The sequence below is a fragment of the Dendronephthya gigantea genome, unplaced genomic scaffold (assembly GCF_004324835.1).
Source record: "Dendronephthya gigantea isolate DGI-Jeju-01 unplaced genomic scaffold, DenGig_1.0 000057F, whole genome shotgun sequence".
In the NCBI taxonomy this organism is placed as follows: domain Eukaryota; kingdom Metazoa; phylum Cnidaria; class Anthozoa; order Malacalcyonacea; family Nephtheidae; genus Dendronephthya; species Dendronephthya gigantea.
In genome coordinates this window covers 1,114,767-1,140,426 of record NW_021163067.1, presented here as the reverse complement: position 1 = coordinate 1,140,426, position 25,660 = coordinate 1,114,767, and the positions used below count along the sequence as shown (strand labels likewise).

The following is a 25,660-nucleotide window of genomic DNA, read 5'->3' as shown; positions in this document are numbered from 1 at the left end:
TCCGTTTCAACCTTTTCAATTTATTTTTCTTCTCTTTTACATTTCCTTGCAGGCTTTTCCCTTGATTTTTCAACCTACGGTTGCTTTTCATCAGTTCCTGAAACCCATCACTCTCTTTCTCAGGAATACTTTGCACCTCCATTGTTACCTGAAACAACAGTTGCATATAATTATTTCTGAATACACAAGCTATCAAGGGCACTTTTTACACATATATTTGCTGAGTGTGTTCAATAATCACATATTTTAAACTATAAGTATAATATGATTTGTAAAAGTATGTTATAAAGTAGAATTACTATTTTATATTAAAATGTTCCTACACTTACAAGCTCCTCTTCTATAGGACTTGCATCACCATTCTTAATCTCTTAGGGATCTTGTTTTTTCTTTTTCTGTTCTGTGCCTGTGGATAACCTTTTTCGCTTCGGCGTTGGTTCGATTAAATTATCTTGGCACAAATCGTCATGAATTTTTCTAATCACCTTTAGCATAAAAAGCAATACAATCAAAAGATTTCAAATATTATACTTGTTAAAATGTTCTTTGCCAGAAATACTAAGAGTATAAAAAAAAGACAATTGCTCACCATCCGTCTGCTCCTGGCACTTGAGGCAGAGCTTTAATAAACGCAAATTTCGATTGTATCAGTCCTCAGCTTTTGATGGTTTGGTTTTGTTTGGCCAGGTAACATAAAAAATCTCCTCTCGAAGTCCTCAGGTTTGAAATGGTCAGAGCAAAGCATCGATGATTTTGAAGGTTTGAATATCCGTTTTGCTCTGACGAAATCGACCCAAATTTTTCTTCGCTTTTTGGCTTCAGGCCGGTCATCGTTGAAAAACATAATTGCCTTATGCCATCTTTAAGACCGTACAATTAGCAGCAATGCAACTAAAAACTATCTTTTTTAATAATATATTTTATAGACGCTTTGTATGTAGATGATATTGGATTTGCATATCGCAACTGCACAAGTACCTTGCGTGACGTCAGAAAATATACTTGTTCCATTCCCCCGCATGCATATTATTTATGAACTTCTATCTCTAACAGAACATATTGGAAACCCAATCTTTGTCTGAGCATGTGCAAGCTAGAAGACTCGCACACGAAGCTTTTGCGATTGCTTCATGGAATGTGCGTTTTCCTGCCGAAATTTAAAATCCATAGAAAAACATTTTTAAATGCCGACAAATATATAAACAAAGGCCAAACGAAAATAACTCATCGGAAACTCAAGAAATATTTACGTGATTGTGTTTTTCCTGCCTGCTGTGCATTCTCAGCAGTGTATTACCAGCAAAAAGAAGGTTGAAAAACGCTTGTATAATCTGCGGCCGCAAAAGCAGTAATTCCTGTAGCCAGGCCTTTACAGATTCTCAGTTTTCGCAAGAAATACTAACATGTTTCGGAAAAACTTTCAGAGGAACTGCCACACTTTGCGGCATTTGTTCATTGGCTGTGAGAGAACACAAACGAACCGGGAAAACCTTTAAACACGTCAGTATCACTCGTGCTATTATCAAGCTAAATATTATATAAATATTAGATAAATTGACCCTTGTTATATTCATTATATATACAAACACATAAAATCAAAAACTGCTAGACATTTATTTACTTCCAGTGTATGCTATAGTATCATAAAAAAATTCTCCCAGGTGCCAAATATTTTCAACAGATAGGTTAAGGTTACCCACTGTTGTTGTATTATAAAACATCAGGTAGTTTCACACATCTTTTCTGTATCTTATTACCAAAGTATGTAAAGTCAGAAACCAAATCACTTGGTCGGCCAAAACACTGCAAAGCAAAGGCCCAAAAAAGGACCACCATGATACAGGGCACCAGAAACCTGGAAAAAGATGAAAATAACAACTTCTGGCGAACTGAGGACACTGCCTTTGTTGCATAAAGAGAGGACCAAATGAGGAAGTGATGCTGCCTCCAGGCATTTTTGATGAGTTGATGGCAAATATTGAAACATCAAAACGTGTGTTAATACTCAATATATTTTCTCAAATTAGGAGTCCACTTCCCTTGGCTATGGGACTAAAAAATCTAAAAATGATATAAACGTTATTAACAAAGCATAATTCGATAATACCATGGTCATATTGTTTTGACAATTTAGGTTGCAATCTGAAAGAAGAAATAATAAAAGTGAAGAACCTTATGCACCAGGAGTTTATAATCAAAAAGAAGCCACCAATTTATAAACCTTAAGATTTCAAGGTTTTTTGCCAGCAAGCCTGCTGGAGCCAATTCTCTATTCAACACAATTATATCATCAGTCACTAGCCCACGTCATTCACAAAATAGAATACAAACAAATAAATTAAGAACTGTAGGCTTAATTTATAATATGTGTTATTGTCTTAGTCAACAATGCAATAAGATGCAAGTTGGGAAAGCAATTTATTTACGAACAAGTCATGCAAATCAAGAGGCACTCATGACTGAACTCTAGCTTGGAAATACATGCTGTAGAAGACTAGTGAACAACATTCAAACATCATTGAGTAACACACACAGGGCAGAACCGCAAAGGTTTTTTGAAGAGGCTATTTATAAAGAATGGTTGTTGGTTTTAGTTATTGATGACTACACAACTGTCCATACGGTGAGAAGACCAACTCAAACTAAATTTTCACAAGCCAACATCATGTTTACAATCATTGTAAAAGCATTCAAACAGCTACCTGCAGTTAAAAGACCAACAGACATAACTAACCTCCACAACCCAAAAGGAATAAATATCCCTGCCATTACAAAGATGATTACTTCACCCTGTGAGATGTCAAATTTAGCACACTCTTATGCATGAATTATGCCACATTGGATGACAGACAACTTTGTGAGCCCCGACATGGAATTACATCTGCAAAGATTAAGAATACATGAATATTGCAAAAGTAACTCAGCTAGGCAAATGAGGAAAATGGATAATGTGCACTTGGTTGACTTTAAAGATTGAACTTGAGCTAAAAGGGAAATAACCATTTGGGATCTCCCATGATGTAGCACTATCAACTAGTTTAAAATCATACTTAAAGGAGCTGTGTCACCTCGTGCGCATCTTTTCTGCGCATATAGAAACTTGAAAACTACAGCCTGTAGATATCAAGTTTCATATCCAAGATGGCGGCGCCATGTGTGGGAGCGCATGGCGGCAAACGCGACAATTCAGGAAGGAAACGAAAATATAGTGGTGCGATAAGTTCACAAAAAGGCTGGAATAGTGCGAACAAACGCATATATTTATCATTAAAGATATTTGAAGCATGGAGAGATGCGAAAAGCGACGCAGGGTACGAAAAATGTAGCAATAGCGACTTTGCTGCTCATCTTCTGTCCTTGGAATTTCGCAGAAGGTAAAGTTGATTATTTGAAACAATTCGATTAAAAGTAAAGCATGGCTATTAGAAAGGCAATTTCATTTTTTAGGGAAAATATAAATCAGCAAGTTTTGGCAGTAAGGAAAGGACCGACAGGTAGAACGCAGCCATGTGACAGTGGCGCACGAGGAGATGACATTGGGGTTATGTCATATGTCACTAACGAAGGTAAGAAAAGGCTTTTTTTTCTCTACGGAGAATATTGATTTCCTTTCAAAAAAGTGCATGCTTTGCGTAACCATAGATATGGCCAGTGAGCAAAAATAAAACATTGAAATTGCATTTTGAGGTCCGACAACATCGACTCCGTTAAAAGCTGTGAGAGACATTGTTGTCCCTGTGGAGTCGCCGATTTTACCACCAATGGCCAGTGACTCAAGCTTTGGTGGACCAAGTATATCACTTGAAAGGTATAAACCTATTGAGTATACTGCTATTAATAATTTGACTTCTCAGTATCAATGAATATTACCTTTCATGTAACAAGCTGATAAGATTATTAAGAAGAAAATATTATTTATACATTAGTCATAATGTCACACCAAGAGATGAGGATAAGGGGAATACATCTATGTTTACTGATGATGAAGAAGAGTTTTCTGATGATAGCAGTTTGGAGGATATTAGGTATGGTCTTCTGGTAAATTCTTCCCAACAATTTTTATGTAAAAAGTCTACGATTTCATAAAACATTTTTGATTTTTCTTGTACAGATCACATGAAATTACACAGCTGGCCATTGAAGACATGAATGATGAAAGAACTATAGAGAAAGAAAGTGATTCAGAGTAAGAAATATAATGTTGTTCAGTTAGTTTGTTTAGTCATTTTTTATATCATGTTTCTTATGCTTTTATTGTCCCTTCTTTATCAGTGAAGACAACATGTCTGATTTTGATGACAATGATTTCATCAATTTAGACCCTGAGTTGGAAGATGATGATGAGTCTGAAGAAAAAGTCTTGCCAGAAATATCTCACCTGCCACAAGAGATAAAACCCTCAACTATTGGCTATGGGCCCCATCGAAAACTGAGTAGGAGGGAGGAGTTGTATGCAATGCCTGAAGAGTACCACATGGTAATGGAAAAAAAATTGTCTGCTCCCTGGATCTGCTTCTGTCAGTGTTTGAATCCAGATGCCAGATACCTGGGTGCATTGCTCAACCGCACATCAAGTATCACTTTGTTGGTGTTACAGTGATTGTCAATGCAGAGTGTCCTTTGGGACATAAATTTAGATTCACATCATCACATGTGGTTAATGACATTTTTGCTAATAATCTGCAAACAGCTGCCTCTATCCTGTTGTCTGGAAGTAATTATGCCAAAGTTGAAAGGATGGCAAGATTCCTTAATCTGGAGTTTCTTTCTAGCTCAACATGCTACCGGTTCCAACGATTGTATCTGATTCCAGAGATAAATGAATGGTGGTCTTGGATGAGAGGAGAAATAATAGGCGAGTTTTCTGGAAAAGATGTAGTTGTTGGCGGTGACGGGCAATGTGACTCACCAGGCTTCAATGCCAAGAATATGTGCTATTTCATGATGGAAGTAGAGTCAAATTATATTCTTGATGTTGAAGTCTTGGATAAGAGAATGTTGGCTTAAAATCCACCAACATGGAAAAAATGGCAGTCAAGAGAAGCCTTGATCGTCTAAGGGATGAATTGAAAATCGTCGAACTGGTGACAGATGCTTCCACATCTGTTAAAGCATTACTTGGTATGTTAAAATATTTCCTTTTCATTTTTTTAATGGCTGAAAGATGCATAATGATGATGATTTGCAACTTCATTAAATAGTAATCTTTTGTCTTAACATAAGTTATCACAACAAGCATTTTTAGAAGAAAGCTATTAGCTCTTCTCCAGGTTTTAAAACCTTTAGGTAAAAGAAAGTCACAAAGTGCTATAATAGTTAAATAAAAATCGATTTATGTTTTATCTTTCACAGAAGCTGAATATCAGGATATGATACATAGCTTGGATGTGTGGTACAAGTCCAAAAGCATTAAAAAATGCCTTGCCAAGGTTTGTATATCACTTTTGATGTGCACACTTAGCTTGCTGTTAGACTGACACAAATGTAACTGTGCTATTATAATTAGCAAAACTACTTTCAATTTGTATCTCAGTTAGGAAATTCAAAAGCAATGGCCAAAATTAAAGACTGGTCACCCCACGTAATCAGACATTTTTGGCACTGTTCAAGTAGATGTAGGGAGGATGAAGCAACCACTGACGAAGAGGCTTTAAAAGTTATGAAGGTATTTTTATTTTAATGCTGTGTAGGATTTTTTGCACATTGATACAGCTCAACAGAATATTCTAACATATCCCAAATACTATCTTTAGGACAAATGGATCGGATTGTTGCATCACATCTGCAATGATCATCAATGGCTAGGTGGCCAATGTGACCATGAGGAGGGTCAGCATGATGAAACTCTCCCTTGGTTTGATCGACGAGACAAAGATTTTGCTGAACTGCAAAAAGTAATTTTGAACCCAGAATTACTTGCTTCTTTCAAGTATTATACCCGATTCAGGTAAGGAAGAAAAACTGGTTGAAATAAGCAATCTAGTTTGTGGTTATTTTCATTTATTTTTTATTTCATCTAATAGGCATACTGGTGGTATTGAGTGTGCTAATAGCCTTGGTTTAGTCTACACCCCAAAACGAACGCCCTTCAGGTAAGCCTTTTGTAAACAGGATGGTATACACTTTAATACTTATCTTGAAATGCAAAGTTGTTTGTTAACTAGTTACACGATAGCCTTGAACTCTTCTTGTGTGGGTACAAATAATTCAAAGATTATTACACATTGCTATTTGATTTAGCTATAGAGCATACAAGGCAAGAAGGCAGCTCACTGCAATTGACTGGAATTTCCATATAAATCTTGCACAAGCAACAACAAAAGCTGGTGAAAATGTGGTTACTAGGAAATATAACCCAAGGACAAGGCAGTGGGATAACAAAGTTGTGAAAGTGACAAAGAGCTATGAATATGTGCCAGTGCTCATTTCGAAAATATTTAGAAGGAGAATTGGTGATAGTGGTGGCGTGACACAACTTGTTGCCCTGAATACAAGTGATCCAGCTTTAATAGCTCCAACAATTGCTCATGTCCCACCTCCTCCTACTAAAGAAATTGTTGAACGAAGGAGCAGATTTACATAGACATGTGTGCAAACAAGTGAACAGCCTGAACTCGCAACTAAATGTATTGACTGTACATAAATTTATGATATGACCATTTTGATATATATATATATATATTATATATCTATATATATATATTATAAATATATATATATATTATTATTTATATTATATTATATTATATATATATATATATATATATATATATATACTTAAAATAACAATAAATTACGTACCAAGGAGCAGTTGTATGGAGGTTAGATAGTGCTATTCACCAGATAGTGTTTTTTTATCAGTTATGAAAATAATATCCATGTAAGAATATTAAGGTTATAGCAACTCAGCAAATGGCAATTTTAGGGCAATTAAAAAAACACTATCTGGTGGATAGCACTATCTAGCCTTTGTACAACCAGCCCCTGGTGTGCTAGAAATATTCAGTTTCAAAAAAATACTTTTGAGTTCCCCATTTTTATTGAGAAACCCTTTATATTTCAAACTTCATTGTCCCCATTTAAAATTATCTGACTTAGTGTTCCCTAAATCCCATGTAAATTCCTGTGATTGATGGAAAACGTTCTCTAATTTTTAATACAACACATGAGGGGCATACTCGTCTGTTACCCCTGCCCAGGTGACCATGGCGTGCCAAAATAAATTGTCTATATGCCGCCTTTCGAAATGCTCTTGTGCTGTTATCTTCCCTGTCATTACGTATATCTCCCGTATTTCTTATACACAGCTCCAGCACATCAGGGTCGAGGCATAATTTTGTGAAGCGGGAAGAAAGTGTAATGCATTTTTTTAATTTACAGCATTTGTTCTCAACCTCCTGTGGCATGGGTTGACATCTTCCACAATTACACCAGTCAGGCTTATTTGTTCCAAAATGCTCTGGATCTTGGGTGGGTGGCTCATTTGGTTGATCCTGTGCCTCTGGATCTTGTGTGGAGGTTCCCTCCCAAAACTCACTCTCATCACCAGCCTCATCCAGGTCATCCTCCATTAGTAACAAGGAGTGTATGTAGTCCATGCTACCAATTCCCCTGCGCAAGCCTCGAATTGCAAGCTTTCTTACTAAACTCTCGTCCAATGTATCAATGAAGTCCTGCATCAAAATGACAAAATATAAAATTCACAAAGGGTAAAATGTTAAAGGATGATAAATTGCCACTGCTATGTGGCTATATAAATTCTACCTTAACATCCTTGTGCTCTTTTTCTCTCTGACTTTCCTCGGATTCCATGGGATTGTGGCTCAAACGAAAACCTTGCGCTCCGCCGCTTGATTTTGCACGTGTTCGTGCTGCTGGTCTGCTTCTGTCGTCTCGCTCTCTGTCGGGATTTTCTGCTATTTCCTAAAACAAAAAAAATAAATATTGTCAGTTTGAAAGGCTTTCTAGTCAAAAGAAGAATATTTTCTTGGGACTTACCCTATTCTTGCAAGGTTTTGCACGGGTACCGCATTTACACTCGCTCGAACACAATGAGTTATTCCCTTTGCATGGACATCCTCTATTTCCCTTTCTCTTGGTGCTACACGAGCTTTTGCAATCACAACGGCTTGCCTATACCGTAAAGTTATAATAACACATTCAAAATTAAAAAACTTGCTTTCTTATATGCAAATATATGGAAATTTGACTTACCATATTGATTCTCCTGATATTGTTTTGCTTCACTCATCCGTATGGCGACATTTGTTCCGAATGATTTCCAACAATTTCCGGATCATTTTTGTTATGCGCAGAAAAGATGCGCACAGGTGACACAGCTCCTTTAAAGAAGTTTGTTATTCTTCAGCCTGGAGACTGGCCTGCTCAATTCTATTGCCGACAATTAGTATACGAGAATATGTTCCTGTATGTGAAAAAAGCTCAACCAATTCAAAATGAGAAGGAAGAGGCAAATAATGATGTGAGACAGTCTTGATGACTGTTTTTTCAGCCTTGCATGTATCCCGCAGTATGGAACGGTTATAAACCTATTGGACAATTATATGCCACTGGTGCTTACTATTTACTCTGTGACATTCAAGGCAAATAACTTCCAGGACATTTAGTGCAATTATTCGAATTTGGGTAATGTTTCACTTGTTTAAAGCGAAGACACTACAACAAAACACCTCTTGTATGGTTATCCACGATCGATCATCGGGGCAAATACTTTCCAATGCATATGACATCATGAAAAATTGGCAAATGTGTAAGATGAATACCCAGTAGAGAACACTCACAGCATTATCAGAGCACAAACACAAGATACAGACACAGCTGAGAGTCTATCAAATGACGTCAAAGCAGTTTTTTAATCCAAACAGGATCAACATAATTTCCGCAACCAATTTTACTCCACCAAAAATGTACTCATTCTCAACAAAACAACTCAAGTTCTTAAAAATAAAGGTGGGAACCATTCTGGCAAAAATATTTCAAGCCATTGTGACAAATTAAGATAATTCCTTGATGTCAAATCCAAAAACAAACAGTTGTAAAGATGCCTCAACTGTTTGGAGATGTTTTGATGAGTGAATGTGTTTTGCCACTTGGCTTTCATGGCGATAGGCTGCCAGATGTGGAAAATAGATGTGATTTACCATCATGCAGTGCAACAAGTGTCTTTCAGGTACCAGTAACTGCCCACATTGCAAAGAGACATTGAACGATAAGCTTTATGAACTTGGAATAACAGCACAGGAGGCAATCACACTACACACAACCAGAACAGCCAACTGATGTGACATCTCAAGAGAAAACAAGTCAAGAGAAAGATTGGTTCAATCAAGTTCCATCCCTTTCATCGAACGAAGAAGAATTGATACAAGGGCCAATAAAACCCAACAACCCCTGGCAACCAGACAGCTCCAAAAGAACTGACAGTTACAAGTGATCCAACATCCCCAGGCAACCCAACAACCTCCAGAGACCGACAACCCCCAACCAGACAATCCCAAGAAAACCGAAAACCCCAAGCAATGCCACAGCCCCAAGTAACTCAACAAATCCAAGCAACCCCACAGCTCCAACTAACCCAAGCAACCACACAGCCACAGCAGAACAACAACAGCAAGAAACTATATCCCAACCTTGAAGTGAGAGATGTCATGATGATCTCTGGAATAACAATGGTTGTAGAAGACATTGGATCCTTTTCCGAGGACAAAATAACGAAATGTTTTGAAACACTTCAAGTAACAAGTAAGACAGTTGTTGGAGTGTTGATAATTCTACCAGACAAATCAGTTGCAATTTACATGAAGAATGAAAAGCTTGGGATGATGGACAGTCGTGCTCATGGCAGACATGGAGGGATCATTGCATGTTCCCCTGGCTAAGTGCAGGATTTTGTGCATTATCTGGCTAAAATGGCACATCAGTACTGGAATGCTGGTCTAGCTGGTGCAAGGTTAGAACCATTTAAGTAATCTGGATTTCAAAAATTGTTTTGTCAATATTCATAATGAAATCAATGTTAATATAATAATAATTCTATCTAGCTTTTACATACTGTACATAATTTCATTCTTGGTGTTTTCTCAACAAAAATTAATGTTTGAATGAAGAATAAAAAAGGAATAAAACAAAAAAATTGTTACACCATCTGTGCAGAACAGTCAATGTTCAAAGCTGTCAAAAATTAACACCAAAAATATTCAAATTATACTGATAAAACTCTCCTGTTTGTGATCGGTCAGATCGGATACCTTGTGGGCGATTGCATTGAAAAGATCATATTATAGGACAATCATCCCTCGTGGGCGATCATACACAACCGACCTGCTTTTTTACAGACTTGAATCACTTGCGGGGCACTTCCACACATTCTGCTGATGGACATTTTAAAATAAGGTGAAAACAACAAATTAAAACGTTAAAAATTCAAAGAAAATAGAGCTTTTGAAATGCTTCGATTGAAACTTGAAAATTTTAGTCCAAGACTCAACGGTCAAATCAAACAATTTTGTCTCCAGTCATCAACCCCTATACGCGGTCACTCACACAATGCGTGGAGATGGAAGCCTTTAATATTAGTGGTCAACGACAAAGAATAACATTCTTCAGTTTTATTAGCGGTTTATTGCTTAAAATTACCACTTAAATCTTGTTATTCATTATTTTCTAAAGAAATCAGGATTTATCACATCTGCTCAATCTTATATTTCAATAACTTAAGCACTTGGAAAGAACAGAGGAAAAAGGGTGAATTTTGTGCAGAATTTAATACCAACATTCATATGAGCAGATACCATCAGCTGAAAAAAGCAAAAGAGCATAAGTTAGACCAACAAAATGAGTTCTACAAATGCTCATTTACCACAGACATATTTTAGACCAAAATTTGAGTAAACACACTAGAATAAGCTAATTTATACACTGACAAGTGGAAAGCAACATTTAACTTTTCCTAATTTTTTTCGTGGTCCTAAAACTGTTTTTCTTTCACAGAGGCAGGTGAAAAGAAAAATTTAGTGACAAAGCAGGGGCATATTTAGGGGTTGTCAGATAAGTCATGCGACTAAGTCAAAAATTACACAAGTCCAGGTCGAAATATTTAAACTTCAGTCAGAGAAAATAGTCATGCGATAAATTAACAGTCCAGTTAAAAGTTATTAAGCTTCATGCAGTTGCTGGTCACTGACTTTTGAGCCCTCGGCAAATGAGTCATAATAGCGGATGCCCGCTTGAATTTTGCCTCATCGACTTCTGATTTTAGGCATTTGATTGGCTTAGGAGTTTGACTCATCTTTGCGGGGGTCTGACTCATCTGTGCAATTTAAATGTTTCCGATTGGCTGGTGAAGGGCTAATACTGGTTCCTCATTGGCTTTCCTTATCTTTGCGGGGTCTGACTCATTCGCCAAAATTTAAGCTTTCCGATTGGCTGGTGAAAGAAAAATATTGATTTCTTATTGGTTTGCTTTATTTGACTTAAAGGAAAAAATATATCCTTTTCAAGTAAATAAGGAATATTGAAAAATTTCTGGATATTTGACAGTGGATGTTTTTAAAAATCTGTTGGATTCTACTGCTCGATCTCGCCATTTATACGAATTCGTATTTTTATTTTACAAAATGGCATTTCATTGTAAAGATTTGAGGTTCCTGCAAGGTCCAATACAGATCTTTATTAGGAAGTTCACACTACAAATAGCGAGTATGTCGAATAGCTTTCAGTTGTCGAGTTATATGGATAATTCTGTTACCTCGTCGTCAAAATGAGAACTGAATCTACTAGACCTTATGTTGGGCCTGAAAATTGTTAAATTTCATTTCACCCCGCTGGGAACTGAAAAAAACTATGACAAATTACCATTTCTTTATGTGCTGAGTCCATGAGTCCCACACCTACCGCCTGCAGTTTTTTTAAAAAATGTGTTTGAAGATCCATCGTAATTATCGCTACTCTGGTTTTAGTAAATGAAAGTAATCACCACACAAAGATTAACTTTCACGACCCAACGTTTCGACACTCCGGTCTAGTGTTTTCATCAGGGGTGATCTGATGTTGAAACTCGGTTCCTTATATACTCTCAAAATGACGTTGATTAATAATCAGATGTAAATATTCTTTTGGCAAATAGCTTCCGTCATCCCTATTAAGGGCACAAAGACTTGCATTAATATGCCAGGCTTCCAAACAACGCCTTTGTCCATAACGATCATTAGTGGTAATGACTTTTGAATCGTTCCACCCAATGTTATGGTTAGTTTGACACACGTGTTCCGCCAAGGCTGATTTTGAACTGTCTAAGTTCGATACGGCCTTTTGATGTTCTTTTAAACGTGTGCCGAACTGGCATTTTGTTTGACCTAGATATTCTTTCTCGCAATCACCACATGGTATAGAGTATACAGCATGAGTTTTCTGTTTAGTCGTTACGCAATCCTTGGGTTTCGCGAAAATATGTCCCAATGTCTGAAAGGGTTTTAAGGCAACTTTTATACCACAATTATTCAGGATCCTCCTGATTGGCTCTGCAATTCCCTGATTCTCTCATTTCAAACTCTTCTGTCAACATTTTCGCCATTTTGAATAATCTAAATCATATTAAAATTATTTTCCATCCCTCAGAATACTGATTTACTCTACCCCAGTTTCCTCATTTTAGCTTGCGCTGCCTTTTGAGATATGTAAATGAGTTTCTCAAAGTTTCGCGCATTTTTTGTGTTTTGCTCGGGCGTTTTATCAAAAGAGATTTTTTTCATAACAAAATGGCAGCTAATAATGATCGCATATGCGCAATTCATTTTGATGGCAAAAAGGGAGATTTGAAAAGATTTACGGCAGGGACTTTAGCCAAAGTAAAGGATCTACGAACACAGTGGCTACGCCTTCCTCAGCCATATAAAGATTTTACAGTAGCTGCAAAAGAGTCTTTTAATCTAATTGATGACAACTCAGACGAAGAGACCTTAGGCGAAGTTTGCGGCTACCACATCCAGTGCTATCGGAATTTTACTGACATAAGTAAACTTAAAAGAGCGAAAACAACTATAGCTAATTCCAGCATAAAGCGCCCAGTAGAAGTCGAACACGAAACAGATAAAGTGAGTCAAAAAAAGCCAGTCAAAGTTGCCCGTACGAAACGTCACTCGCTTGGCCGAGAAAGTTCGATCCACTTTAATCTAAAAAGCGTGTCATCCAATATATTACCAGACATTTGCTTAACTGTAAGCGTTCGGGACCCTTATATATCACTGATACGGTAAGCCGCAGATTTTAATTAATTTCTATCACTTACATTCTGTCACCTAAAGTTATTTCGTTTATTCTATTGCCATAATCATAGCAATTTTTTTCAGGTGACCAAAAAGCGTGTCAAGCAAGAGTTGTCGGTGGCCCAAACTATCGATGCTGGTGTTTTGAAACAAGCAGCAGTGCTTCGGAATGATGAAAGTATTCTTCTCCATATTGGCAGGCGGGATTGCGTTGCAATTGAAGCAAAGTATCATAGACGATGTTATCAAGCGTACACTAAATGTCTTTCCAAAACTAAAAAAGTTGTCGGACCAACACTGTATGACAGAGCTTTTGATGAGTTTTGCCAGGAAGTAATTGAGAAAAAAATCATTCAGAACGGTGAGATTTTACTACTCAGCAATTTGTTGAAAGAGTTTATTGCTTTTGTGCATAATTTGGAAAATATTGACATTCCGTACCGTGCAGAAAAACTGAAAAGACGCATTCAGGATCGTTTCCCTCAACTCATTTTTCACTCATCAAAGACCATGAACAAAGGCACATTGGTCTATTCAGACACTTTAACTGTTGGTGATATTGCAGATAGCACTACAGACACGGGAAGTGGATTTGAATCAGAATCTGAATTGGAGAATGAAGAATTTGATTATGGTTATGAGCAGCACATTGGTAGCACTAAAGATGTCAAAGCTATTGACATTTATTTTGTAGCACTAGAAATTCGAAAGCTTTTGAGAGAAAGTGAAGGCATCAACGCAGAGTGGCCCCCTGATTCCCACGACTTAGCATTTGCACATGCAAAACAATCTATTCCCGTAATCTTATATAGGTTTCACATGTGATCCAGTTACTGACAAAAAGGTCGATCTTAGTTCCAAAGAAGATGCCAAAGTTGGGTCGATTGCACAAGATCTAATTTATGCAGAATCAAAGGGAAGAAAACAGACACACAAATCACTGGCGCTTGGAATGGCTGTTCGACAAATCACAGGATCGACAAGATTACTCAAAATTCTTCATGGCCTTGGACACACAGCGTCGACTGACACAGTTTCAAAACATGACACTGCGTTGGCTATTATCAGCAGCGAAGGAAATAAGAATGAGATCAAGATTCCAAGAAATATTTTGCAAGGCTTGTTTACGACCATTGTCTGGGACAACAACGACTTTAACGAAGAGACACTTTCTGGAAAAGGCACGACTCATGTCGCAAATGATATCATTATACAAAGCGGACACCCAAAACTTGCCAAATTATCCGAGAAAGCACCAGTCAGTAAGAAGCAACGCACCATGAAGGCACCTGACACAAAGATATTGCCATTCACGAGTAAAGAAAAAGGAACTTTTTCTCTACAAGGTGAGAGCGCCCAGGTATCAATTGAGGAGGACATCCATCACCATGATCAAACGTTAGGAAGAAACGCTGATTTCGTGTATATGTTGTGCAGAAAATTGACAGCAGATAGCGGGGAGTATTTACCAGGCTGGACTGGATTTAACACGAACATCTACAAAGAGGTAAGCACAAGGAAAACATATGTAGCTCATATAAAGCTTACGTTAACTATATAAAACATCTAGTAATCTCTATTGTTTCTGTAGTTAAGAAAGTCATCTACCATTGGATATCTGCCAGTTATTGATGCACCGGTCACCAACATTTTAACAGTTTACACTCTTCTCAAACACAGTTTGTCAATTTGCGACCGCCTTCATATACCTGAGATTGTGCTAGTTTTTGACGAAGCAATATATTCCAAAGTTCAAATGATTAGATGCAGCAATGATGAATTCGTTAAACGGTTGGTAATCAGACATGGTGACGGTAGTGGTATTGGAAAAATTTTCAAAGACGCTGGTTTACAAGTGAGTATAGTATATGAAATTAGCATTCAACTCACATTGGAAACATTTAGTATTACTAATCCTTCTATAAAGTTTTGTTTGTTTCAAATGAGAGTTGAACTGGTAAAGGGATATTTTCGTGTCATATAGGCACTTTAGAATATAGAGTAGAACGTGTTTACTTTTCATATTAATTAAAGTTTGGGTTTTTATCTCAGGATATCATGAAGCAGAAATCATCTCGCAAGGATCAGTGAAGGGGGTTCTTTCCGGAAAGCATTATAATCGAGCAATCCGATGCCACAAAATACTATATGAAGCAATGGAAAGATTGCGTTTGGAAGTATTTGAGAAGTCGCTTACGACAGAAGAGAAAGAAAAGCTCTACTCGCTTGAAGTTATTGTAAAGGAAGATTCATCTTTGGATGGTTTTTTGGAGAAGTGCATGGGAGTGAACGTCATAGAAGTAAAGCAAATGTACGATCGATTTGCGAAAGAACGTAGCGAGACGAATCCTTTATTTGCATTCTGGTCGAAATACATAGAAATGGTGCAGTTACTTTTATTGTACATAAGAGCAACTTTTTGTGGGCTGATAATCTGCATGTTGTGATGGCAATGATAGCAGTTCTGCAACTTGTATTGTTTGCTTGGTTTCTTTTTAGCTTTAACTTTTAAAGTAACACTGTTGATTTCCTGAAATTCTGAAATCCATCCTTCAAAATCATTATCTGATACATCCGAGTGGAAGGATATAGTTTGAATTTATCACCTTCAGATGCATGGGAACTTTCTACCAAGTATTTACAGCATTCTGGTAACCTTTTCATTCTTTTCATTGCTTTAACTTTCAGATTTTCTTCCTGATCTTTTGATAGCGACTTAGACAAAGTTTGATGGTCAATATCATTGATAACCGTGTTAAAAAGTTCTTCAAAATCATTCACCACCGCCATTTTAAAACATAGACATTCAGAGATTGTCAGCATAGCAGATTACACTAACGTAGTTACTCACCAGATGTGACACACGCTAATAGTGGTGACACTGATTGTCACTGGTGGTTTACGAAACGGAAAATTGCGTCACCTCCCTTCTTTACAAGAAATGAATGCTTCAGGATGAGTGAATAGAATCTTGAACATCCCTTCTTTAATGTTTTCTTTAGTTGTACTGTCAACTGAAAGTTCTGCCACATGTACATTATCTGCACAAATTTCAGTTGTAGCGGCCTCAGCATTGCATTCTTCATCACTTTCCTTTTTGCTATGGCTCTTGCTGGTTATCAATTAAAGCATTCAGAGGGGTAATTACCAGAACAATGTTACCATGCGTTGTAGCATCTCCTTCCCTTACATATATGCTTGTGTTTAGATAGTCTGCCACGTATGGAAAAATATGGAAAATGACTGATTTCCTATAGCCAGTAAGGAGAACTCTGATTATGTCTCTGTTTTTCACCAAAATTGATTCTAACTGTTAAGAATAGTTTATATTTACTTATTATGGTTTTGTTATGCCACGTGAACAATGCGTGAGACATTTTACTGGGAACATTAGTTTGGGGACAAGTAAGGGTCAGTGGGGATAAAATATTACGTTTTTTTGTGCGTAAGGTTCGAAACATGTGAGAAAGAAATAGTTTGTTTAAATAAAGGGAAAAATTATATATTTTACTGCAAAACAATACGATTTATTATATGGCGCCCAACGTGAGGCCAACAGAAGGATTATTGAGGCAATACATTCGATTTTAAAGCGATAAATTCGACAATAAACACGATTTACAACGAGAAGTATGACCGAAAATAGCGAGAAATTAGCGAGAATAAAAGCGGTTCGAGCCGGTAATAGAGGCGTTATTACGAAGTTATCGAAGGAAGCTGATTGGATTTTAAATGGAAGCGATGTAGACGAGGGTAGATTGAAAACGATTAGTGGAATATTGGAAGATAAACTACGATTAATCAAGGAATTGGACTCACAAGTATTAACTTTATGCAACGTTACTGATATTGAACCGGAAATAGACGAGGCTGAGGACGTGATATCAAGCACGCTAGACGTTTAAGGACACATAAGGGACGGAATTAGGAAGAAACCGGCATGTCCTGAGCCAACTTTGACGGTAAATTCGCCAACCGTGGCGAATACAAGTAATACAAACGAGAATACGGGTAACAACATTCAAGAAATCGGAGAAAACTCGAATGATTTACAGGCATCCAACAATGGTTTGAACTCGACTACAAATATGGTTGTCATGGGAACGTCACCGGCGCAGCTCAATTCTCCTTCTACGTTGGCACAGATTCGACCGAAACTACCGAAATTAGTACTGTCAAGATTTAAGGGTAACGTTACAGAATAAACAGGGTTTTGGGACTCATTCAAGGTTGCAGTTCATGAAAACCTGCAATTATCGGAGGTAGATAAGTTCAATTATTTACATTCTCTACTGGAAGGGTCAGCAGCTCGAGCAATTCAGGGTTTGACACTAACATCGGACAATTACAAATCAGCTGTTGATATTTTACATGAGCGGTTCGGAAAAACGCAGCGAATTATCACGTCTCACATGGACGAATTGTTGAAAATACCTAGTTGCACCAGTGATCGGGCATCATCACTGCGTTATGTTTACGACAAGATCAGCATACATGTACGGGGCCTAGGGTCTTTGGGTGTTTCTGCCGACCAGGTATGGAAGCCTTCTTATTCCAATTATTATGGATGAACTGCCTAGTGATATAAAGTTGCAAATTGCAAGGAAGGCAACTGGAGAGGTGTGGCAAATCGAAGAACTGTTGAAAACAATTCGAATCGAGGTCGAAGCGAGGGAGGCAAGCGATGCGAGTAAGATCCACAAGGACAATTCGGGCGTTCACAGCCACAGGGCTCCAAAACCTCCAGGTACAACAAATTCGTTAGTAGCTAACGAAAGTAAGATTCGTTGTGTTTATTGTAACGGGGAGCACTACTCAGCGTCGTGCGAGAGCGTTGTTAATGCTAAAGAACGAAAGGATATTTTGAGAAAGTCAGGTAGGTGTTTTGTTTGTCTGAAAACAAATCACATGTCGAGAAACTGTAACTCACCAAGGAACTGTAGACATTGTAACAATAAACACCATCAATCAATATGTGAAAGGGTGCACAGTCCTGGTGCAAAATCCGAGGAAAGGGTCAAGCAGGACAATGATTCGAACAATGGGGCTGCAGGGCTTGTCAATGTAACAACAACAAGCACAACACATAAATGTACAAACAGGCGAACAGTCCTTTTGCAAACTGCCCGAGCAGTTGCTTTTAATGAGAAAACTAATCAGTCTACCTCTGTTCGAGTGCTCTTTGATAATGGTAGCCAGAGAAGTTATGTGACAGACAATGTGCGATCGCGATTGGGTCTTAAGGCCACTGAGAAAGAGAAACTAAAGCTCAACACGTTCTGAGAAACGAAGTACAAGTCACAGGACTGTGACATTGTTAATTTAAGGTTGAAGAAACCTGGTGCTGATGAGTCGATTAGTATTGATGCTTTAAGTTATCCCGTTATATGTTCACCTTTGCCATCAAAGATTGATGTTGACCTACCACATTTAGCAGGCTTGGAACTAGCCGATGATTGGGAGGATCCAAGAGGCTCAATTGACATATTGATTGGATCAGACTATTATTGGTCGGTTGTGACTGGGGAAGTAGTTCAAGGATCTGATGGTTGTGGTCCGGCAGCCGTTACTAGCAAATTGGGTTGGTTGCTATCTGGTCCGGTAGACAGCACTGTAGGCATCAGTGCCACCCACTCGAATTTGATTGTTTCATCAAAGTCGGAAGTGATTCAAGACAGTTGTAAGGATGATGAGTTGACAACCACCTTAAGGAAGTTTTGGGACACTGAAACAATCGGGATTCACGAAGTACAAGATGAGGGTGAATCGAAGCTTTTTATGACGGATGTGAAGTACAATGGAACACAGTACGAAGTCGGTTTGCCTTGGGGAGAAGATCGTCCTGGAAGACATTATGATCTATGCTTTCACCGATTGAAAGCATTACACTACAATTTCATTCCAAAGTTATTCGACGTATTAGTTAAATTTAGATCTCATCACGTTGCGCTTATGGCTGATATCGAAAAAGTGTTTTTGATGATCGGAATCCGATCGATTCGACTAATCCTGAGATCAAGGAAGGGGATATTGTACTACTCAAGTCAGATTCGACAGCGCGAAATTTTTGGCAATTGGCAAAAATCGAAGAGCTTATTGTCAGTCGAGATGGAAAGGTCAGAGCGGCTATGGTCGTTACCATCAACAATCAGGGTAAACCCTCACGATTACGGAGAGTGGTACAGCATCTAATCCCCCTAAAAATGCAAGCAAATGTGCAAGATTATCGAAAGGACACAGTTGTTGTCGAAGCAAGTTCGCAATTACGTCGAGCAGCGGCTGTGGCAGGGGAACTACAGCGAAGAAAGAACTATTAAGAGTGTAGTTTGATCTCCGAGCTGAGACTCAAACTAGGGGAGTGTTAAGAATAGTTTATATTTATGCCACGTGAACAATGCGTGAGACATTTTACTGCGAACATTAGTTTGGGGACAATAAGGATCAGTGGGGATAAAATATTACGTTTTTTTGTGTGTAAGGTTCGAAACATGTGAGAAAGAAATAGTTTGTTTAAATAAAAGGGAAAAATTATATATTTTACTGCGAAACGATACGATTTATTATACTAACATTTGGTACTGTTTAACTTTAGAAAATAAATTGCTATAATTTGTTACGCTTAAAGCGTAGTTTATGGCATTAAGAAATCGGCTCAATGAAAACATAATACATAATATATATATTTGCTTTTCTCACAGCATAAACCATAGTTGAAAGGCACATGCTGATGTTTTATTTTAGACAGTGAGTGCAGTCATACCTATTTAAAAACATTACAGCTATTAATTATATCCAAAGCTCTCTTGCATCTCAGAATTATATATATTTAAACTGCGATATGTCCACTTCAGAACTTACTCCACAAAAACAGTATTATAAATGGAAGAATGTCGATTTTTGTTTGCTTGTGGCGAAGATAAATCGCCCGGTAGGTTTAAGAAGATTTTCAGCACTGTTGGTAAGAAAAAGAAGTTATTTGAACTAACATATCTGCTAACAAATTTTGTATTGGAAGAATCCGATAGCAACGCACAATTTTTGAAAGTTTGCCAATCATGTGAGGGGAAGCTCACTAAAACAGCTGATTTTAAAACATCTGTCATTGCTACGCTTCAAAGCATTCAAGAAAAGGGATCATCAAAAAGATGTTTAACATTTTCTCCAGATAAGTCCGTATCACCAACAGAGAAGAGAGTCAATACATGCGAAGAACCTATAGGTGAAGCAAATCAGGCGGCAATGAATGTTGTTGATTCCATCCCTAACGTGGAAGTATATCTATATTTATTACTGATAATATACAGTGTTTATTGAGGAATCTCAATTGAGAAAGAGTCGTGACGGGAAAAAAGTTTGTCGTATTATAACATAGAATAGACACTGAAACCTTTAACACTTTGGCCTGATAGATTTGCCATCCTATACACCTCTTGGTCGACAATCTATAGCAGATATCTAAAAACTACAGTACTCCCAAGAAATAACTTAACCCCGCGTCTTGCGTCCACTCTGCCCGCGTCCTGCGTCCACCCTGCCTGCGTCTTGCGTCCACTTTGCCCGCGTCTTGCGTCCATTTTGCCCGCGTCCTGCGTCCGCTTAGGACGAATTTATACTCGTAGAGTCGTAGTTCTGCATTACTAGAATACTAGTAATCGAAACGCCAATAAAGATTGAACCCAAAAACAAGTTTTATTAAACCGAAAAGAACCACATTCCGAATGACATTACAAATTGTAATGTGGTTAGTTATTTTCGCTCGCATAAATGACCGTATTACTGCGATTTCCAGTTAAGCGTAGTTTCGAAAGTTTGTTTGTAAACAATTTTTTCGACGTCTTCCAAATTAACCTATTACCTGTCAAGTAAACACAGCTGTCAAGTTTGTGAATAACAACTATTATTCAATTGACTACAGTAGCGATGGTATTGCTGCATGCGTTGATTGTTTACAACCAAATTATTATATAAATAGGCATGGATGCCATAGTTTACAATAAGTGTGAATGAAGTGTGATAAAAGTTACACTTGAATGGTTTTGTTACCACTGTTAGTAAAATCGATCACTTAATATAAAATTCCTACTATGATCACAGAAATATAGCTAGTAATTTTGCTAGTATGGCCTGAACTGCTAAAGTAGAATTGGTGCGTATTGTCAATTTAGTCTTGCTTCTAGTGTGTGAAACCATGAGTCATACACTGTATGAGTCATTACACTATAAATAGCCGCATTAGTCGGGCTACTATTTAGTTTATTTAAAGGTATTTCTTATCAATTGATAATTACTTGACTAATTGTGATAAATCTGTGGATAAATTACTTTTCTTAATCCGCTTTCAGTCACACCTACATGTAAATACCACGCGCGAAGTCTGTTGCGCATTGCATATTACAAAATAACAATCACAACAATCACTATTGACACATTCGAGATTTGAACACGTTTAAGCACACAGCCAACAGCATTCCGTTGAAAGACATCATAGAAATAAAGGAGCAAAATGAGCTACCGATCGCTGACTCGTCAACCAAAACGTATGTTGGTTTATTTTGATGAATAAAGGTCAAGAGAATTCTTGGTTCAAACCAAAACTTATGGGAAAGTGCTAAAGTAGAGCACAAATACTAAAACTTCACGGTGAGTTCAATAATTATTTAAAATAAAAACATTAGGTAACCATTCGAATCATGTCTCATGATTAGAAATTATTTTGCTCCATCCAGATGATCCTACTGTTCTTAATGACGCCGAGAGCTAAAAGTGGACATCATGCGAGAGATCGTACGAAGTGCCAAGCCCGAGCCAAACGTTCTGGCTGACAAAGAAAATGTTCCACCAGCGGCAAAGAGGCAGAAATTTGATGCAGAAAAGAAGAAGACCACGGCGCAAAAGAAAAAACCAAAAAAGGCAAAGAGGTACTGTTTTTTAGTGGTATAACAACTGCCTTAAATTAGGCGCCTCAAATCGTAGCAAACATTCTCAAATTTTCCTGTTGCTGTTATTTTTCAGATAATAACTATTGAGGCAGAGAGTTGTGCTGCTGATCCTGATGCTGTTGCCAATCAATCCCCAAGTGAAGAAAATAAAAGAAAACTACGCTCATTGGACTTCCTTTCCAGCGAAGAGCAGATTCGGGTTCAAAAGCTACTGGAACTTTGTGAGAAAATGGAACCAATTGATGTTGCCACACAAACAGTACAACCTATCGCCAACCTAAAAAATACAACCCTGAAAGATATTGCAACACAGACAGCCTTATCTGAAGAAAAAAAGTCCAATGGTGCCATGTGACTGCCAGAAAAAAGTGCTAGAAAATCAAGAAGAAATAAAGAGAATGCTCAGCAAAATTATAACAGAAACAGGAACATTCAACAACCCAGTCATTGATGTTAGCAACTTTGATTGTGGCTTTGTTTTAGATTCAGCTGATCACAACAGTGAAGAAAGTGAATGTAATACAAGTTTGACAGCAACAGCTAATGCCATGACACCTCATTCTGCCATATCAAGTCCCACAACAGGACATACAACACCAAAATCAACAACAGAATGCTCTAGCCCTGCACAAATACAGCTGTATGAAGATATCTTCAGAAAAAGTTCCTCCATGGCCAAATATGCAAAAAACCTGGTTTTCGAACTGTTCAGACGAGAAGAATTAATTAAAAAAAATTGTGCTGGTGTGAAAGGTAAACAAGGAATTGGTTCTGATCCCCGAATGGACATTGTTCGAGAACAAACCTTTCGAAAATATAGAGTAACTGACAAATATGTAGCATGGGGTGCATGCCGCAAGGCAATTGATACAGCACTGCGAAAAAATGAAATATTCATTGTAAAATTTAGCATTAGATTTAATAGTATTTGCATTGTATTGTTATGTAGTATTAGATTTTTTAAATTTATATACTGGTATAAAATAAAATTTATGATTGCTGAAGTCAGAAGTGTTATTAAGTAATCAATTGATGGTCATTCAATAGTCTATGGATCACTCCCTGAAAGCTACCTAAAATTTTACACAGCTTGTTGAAAATCAAATACCTTCAAATATGGGTAAAAATCTGTAGCGATAAACAAAAAATTGACACTATACACTTCACTAAAATGCACTTCACTAAAAAAATCATGTACTGACTTATGTTGAAATTCATACCTGGCTAATGAGATGCAACCTCAAATAATTTGGCCTGACTTTTGTGCATTATTTCACAAATTGCCAGTAAATGTTCAAAATGTAAACAGGCATTCATTTATGCATTACAGTACCCTCTTATAATGTAAACTCAATTGCTTATTTTTTAAATATACAGAATGGTCCTTTTTGACAGCCTACATATGTTGTATTTCACTGATGCACAATATGGAAGCAACAATCAAGCTGTGGGTACAACAATTCATAATTTATATTTAAAAATATCACACTGTACAGAAAATTTATAATATTTAAGAAATAGAAAACATTTTCCGTGTTTCTATACAGTTATAGAAACACGCGTTGGAGTTTGGGAGAATGAGAAATAATCAGTGGGAAAACGAGCCCGTAGGGCGAGTTTTTCCACGTTATTTCGAGTTCTCCCAAACTCCCACAAGTGTTTCTATAACTGTATAGAAACACAGGAAAAACGTTTTCTATTTCTTTTATAATATAACTCAAAAAGATTTTGTACAAATATTATAATTCGATTCAATTAAAAATTCTCATTACATTACTTCGCTTGACAAGTTTGGCGGGAGAATTCCCGTGTTTCTATACAGCTATAGAAACACGCTTCTCGACCAATCAGCACGCGCGTATTATAAATGTTATATTATAAATACAAACACTACATCCACACTATAATATATTAATGAATACAAATACTTTCGAGGTTTAATATAATATTAACTAATTGAATCAAGACTTATTGTTATATTTACATTCAAGCTACAGTATTTTCAATATCCTTCAACTCCATAGTTTATGTGTATCAGTACCCAGTAGGCCCACCACCACATGCTACAACATCTGGTACAACCTTCCTCACATGGTCCACATATCGCCTGCACATTTCAGGGGTTACTGTTTTCCAATATTCTTGGATTCCTTTTACCAATTCTTCATTGTTTGTTGGCTTTGTAATCTTTCGAAGATAGTGTTTCAAGTTTGCCCACAAATTTTCGGTTGGATTTAAGTCCTAAATTAATATTCAATTTTTTATATTAATTTCCCAGCACTATTAGATTACTTCAAATTATTGCACCTCAAAGAGGATGGAAGTTACATACAATTTAACTGATTGAGCCTTGATGCATTGTAAAAGAAATATACTAATATATAGGTATTTACCGGTGATTCTGGGGGAGTTGAACAATGATTTATCCCATTAACTTTCATCCACTGTTTGGTAGAATTACTGGTATGTTTGGGATCGTTGTCTTGCCAGAAACGATGACCTTCTGGGTACTTGCTATGAAAGGAAGTAAGTTCCTTTTCGATATGGTTTGATATCCAATGCTTTCCATGTACCCAGTAAAGATACACACATTGGTAGCACCTCTGTATGATATTCCAGCCCATACATGAACCTAAAAATAGTGAAACATAATCAAAATTTGATACATTCATATACGTTTTTGATCCAATTTTCATTTTGTTACTACCAGGTAGAATTATGTGAATAAAGTACCTTAAGTGGATGTTTTGGCTTTCCTTTACGTTTTGGTAAACTGCCTTTCTTCGAACAGTACCTGGTATACTGTAGTATTTCTACGCTGGTTTCATCTGTAAAGATAACATTCTCAAAGCTATCTTTCTCTTTCATCGCTTTTAGACAAAATACTAAGCGTTTTCTTTTATTTCTGTCACAAATTAGCTGGCAGTAGCGAGTTCTTTCGTGTTTCCAATTGAGCTTTTTTCTTCTTACACTTCGTATTGTTGAAGTCGAAGCAATTACATTTCGTTCTTCGCGCAAGCGAAGGAACGCTTGTCCAGGATGTTTTAATTCCGCCCTCTTCTTCCAGGATGTTTACAATATTCACAATTGAAATATTGGCCTTACTTAATGTAACTACTCGATTCCTTGCATATTGGGAAAGCTTTACCATCGCTATTCTTACAAAAATAATTCTCAAGGAACTGCTGAAAGTTGGAGATTGCGATAATAACGCATTTGTAGGTGAAATGTTTCTTTCGACGCCCACAGTAAAATCAAACGATTTCCGAAAATAAATTATTCTAATTGCGTCCAAGTGCCCACAGACGCGGGCTGGACACACCCGCGGGCATTTGTGGACGCAGAGCAGACGCAAATTACCTGCGTCTTGTACACGGATTTTGATAAGTTATTTCTTGGCAGTACTGTAGGAATAATATTCGGAACTTGTCAAAACAG

At 37.3% G+C, this 25,660-nt stretch overlaps 3 protein-coding genes and 1 pseudogene across 3 annotated transcripts; 2 read left to right on the top strand and 2 right to left on the bottom strand.

Moving 5' to 3' along the window:
• Nucleotides 1–4,864: 4,864 nt before the first annotated feature.
• Nucleotides 4,865–6,408, top strand: LOC114529525 (annotated as a pseudogene).
• Nucleotides 6,409–7,094: 686 nt separating this feature from the next.
• LOC114529562 lies at nt 7,095–8,623 on the bottom strand. The gene is made up of 4 exons (XM_028551374.1): nt 8,589–8,623; nt 8,028–8,133; nt 7,765–7,923; nt 7,095–7,673 (listed from the first exon to the last, which is right to left on the bottom strand). Exons 1-4 carry the CDS (start codon nt 8,621–8,623, stop codon nt 7,095–7,097), a joined length of 879 nt encoding a protein of 292 aa, XP_028407175.1.
• Nucleotides 8,624–17,846: 9,223 nt separating this feature from the next.
• LOC114529561 lies at nt 17,847–19,600 on the top strand. The gene is made up of 3 exons (XM_028551373.1): nt 17,847–18,559; nt 18,611–19,189; nt 19,255–19,600. Exons 1-3 carry the CDS (start codon nt 17,847–17,849, stop codon nt 19,598–19,600), a joined length of 1,638 nt encoding a protein of 545 aa, XP_028407174.1.
• Nucleotides 19,601–24,256: 4,656 nt separating this feature from the next.
• LOC114529560 lies at nt 24,257–25,090 on the bottom strand. Its single transcript, XM_028551372.1, has 3 exons — nt 24,956–25,090; nt 24,684–24,854; nt 24,257–24,463 (listed from the first exon to the last, which is right to left on the bottom strand). The coding sequence occupies exons 1-3, from the start codon at nt 25,088–25,090 to the stop codon at nt 24,257–24,259; spliced, it is 513 nt and encodes a 170-aa protein (XP_028407173.1).
• Nucleotides 25,091–25,660: the final 570 nt, after the last annotated feature.

Bases quoted from the DNA above. Each gene is read 5' to 3' on its own strand.
- LOC114529560 (XM_028551372.1), bottom strand. From the start codon at position 25,090: ATGAAAGAGAAAGATAGCTTTGAGAATGTTATCTTTACAGATGAAACC. The intron at 24,855-24,955 runs GTACTTTATTCA...CACTATTTTTAG, and splicing joins AGCCAAAACATCCACTTAAG to GTTCATGTATGGGCTGGAAT. The intron at 24,464-24,683 runs GTAATTCTACCA...ATATTAATTTAG, and splicing joins CAACGATCCCAAACATACCA to GACTTAAATCCAACCGAAAA.
- LOC114529561 (XM_028551373.1), top strand. From the start codon at position 17,847: ATGGATGAACTGCCTAGTGATATAAAGTTGCAAATTGCAAGGAAGGCA. The intron at 18,560-18,610 runs GTTCTGAGAAAC...TGTTAATTTAAG, and splicing joins GAGAAACTAAAGCTCAACAC to GTTGAAGAAACCTGGTGCTG. The intron at 19,190-19,254 runs GTTATTCGACGT...ATATCGAAAAAG, and splicing joins CACTACAATTTCATTCCAAA to TGTTTTTGATGATCGGAATC.
- LOC114529562 (XM_028551374.1), bottom strand. From the start codon at position 8,623: ATGTCCTGGAAGTTATTTGCCTTGAATGTCACAGA. The intron at 8,134-8,588 runs GTAAATAGTAAG...TTTACGGTATAG, and splicing joins TTTGCCTTGAATGTCACAGA to GCAAGCCGTTGTGATTGCAA. The intron at 7,674-7,764 runs GTAGAATTTATA...ATTTTGATGCAG, and splicing joins AAGAGCACAAGGATGTTAAG to GACTTCATTGATACATTGGA.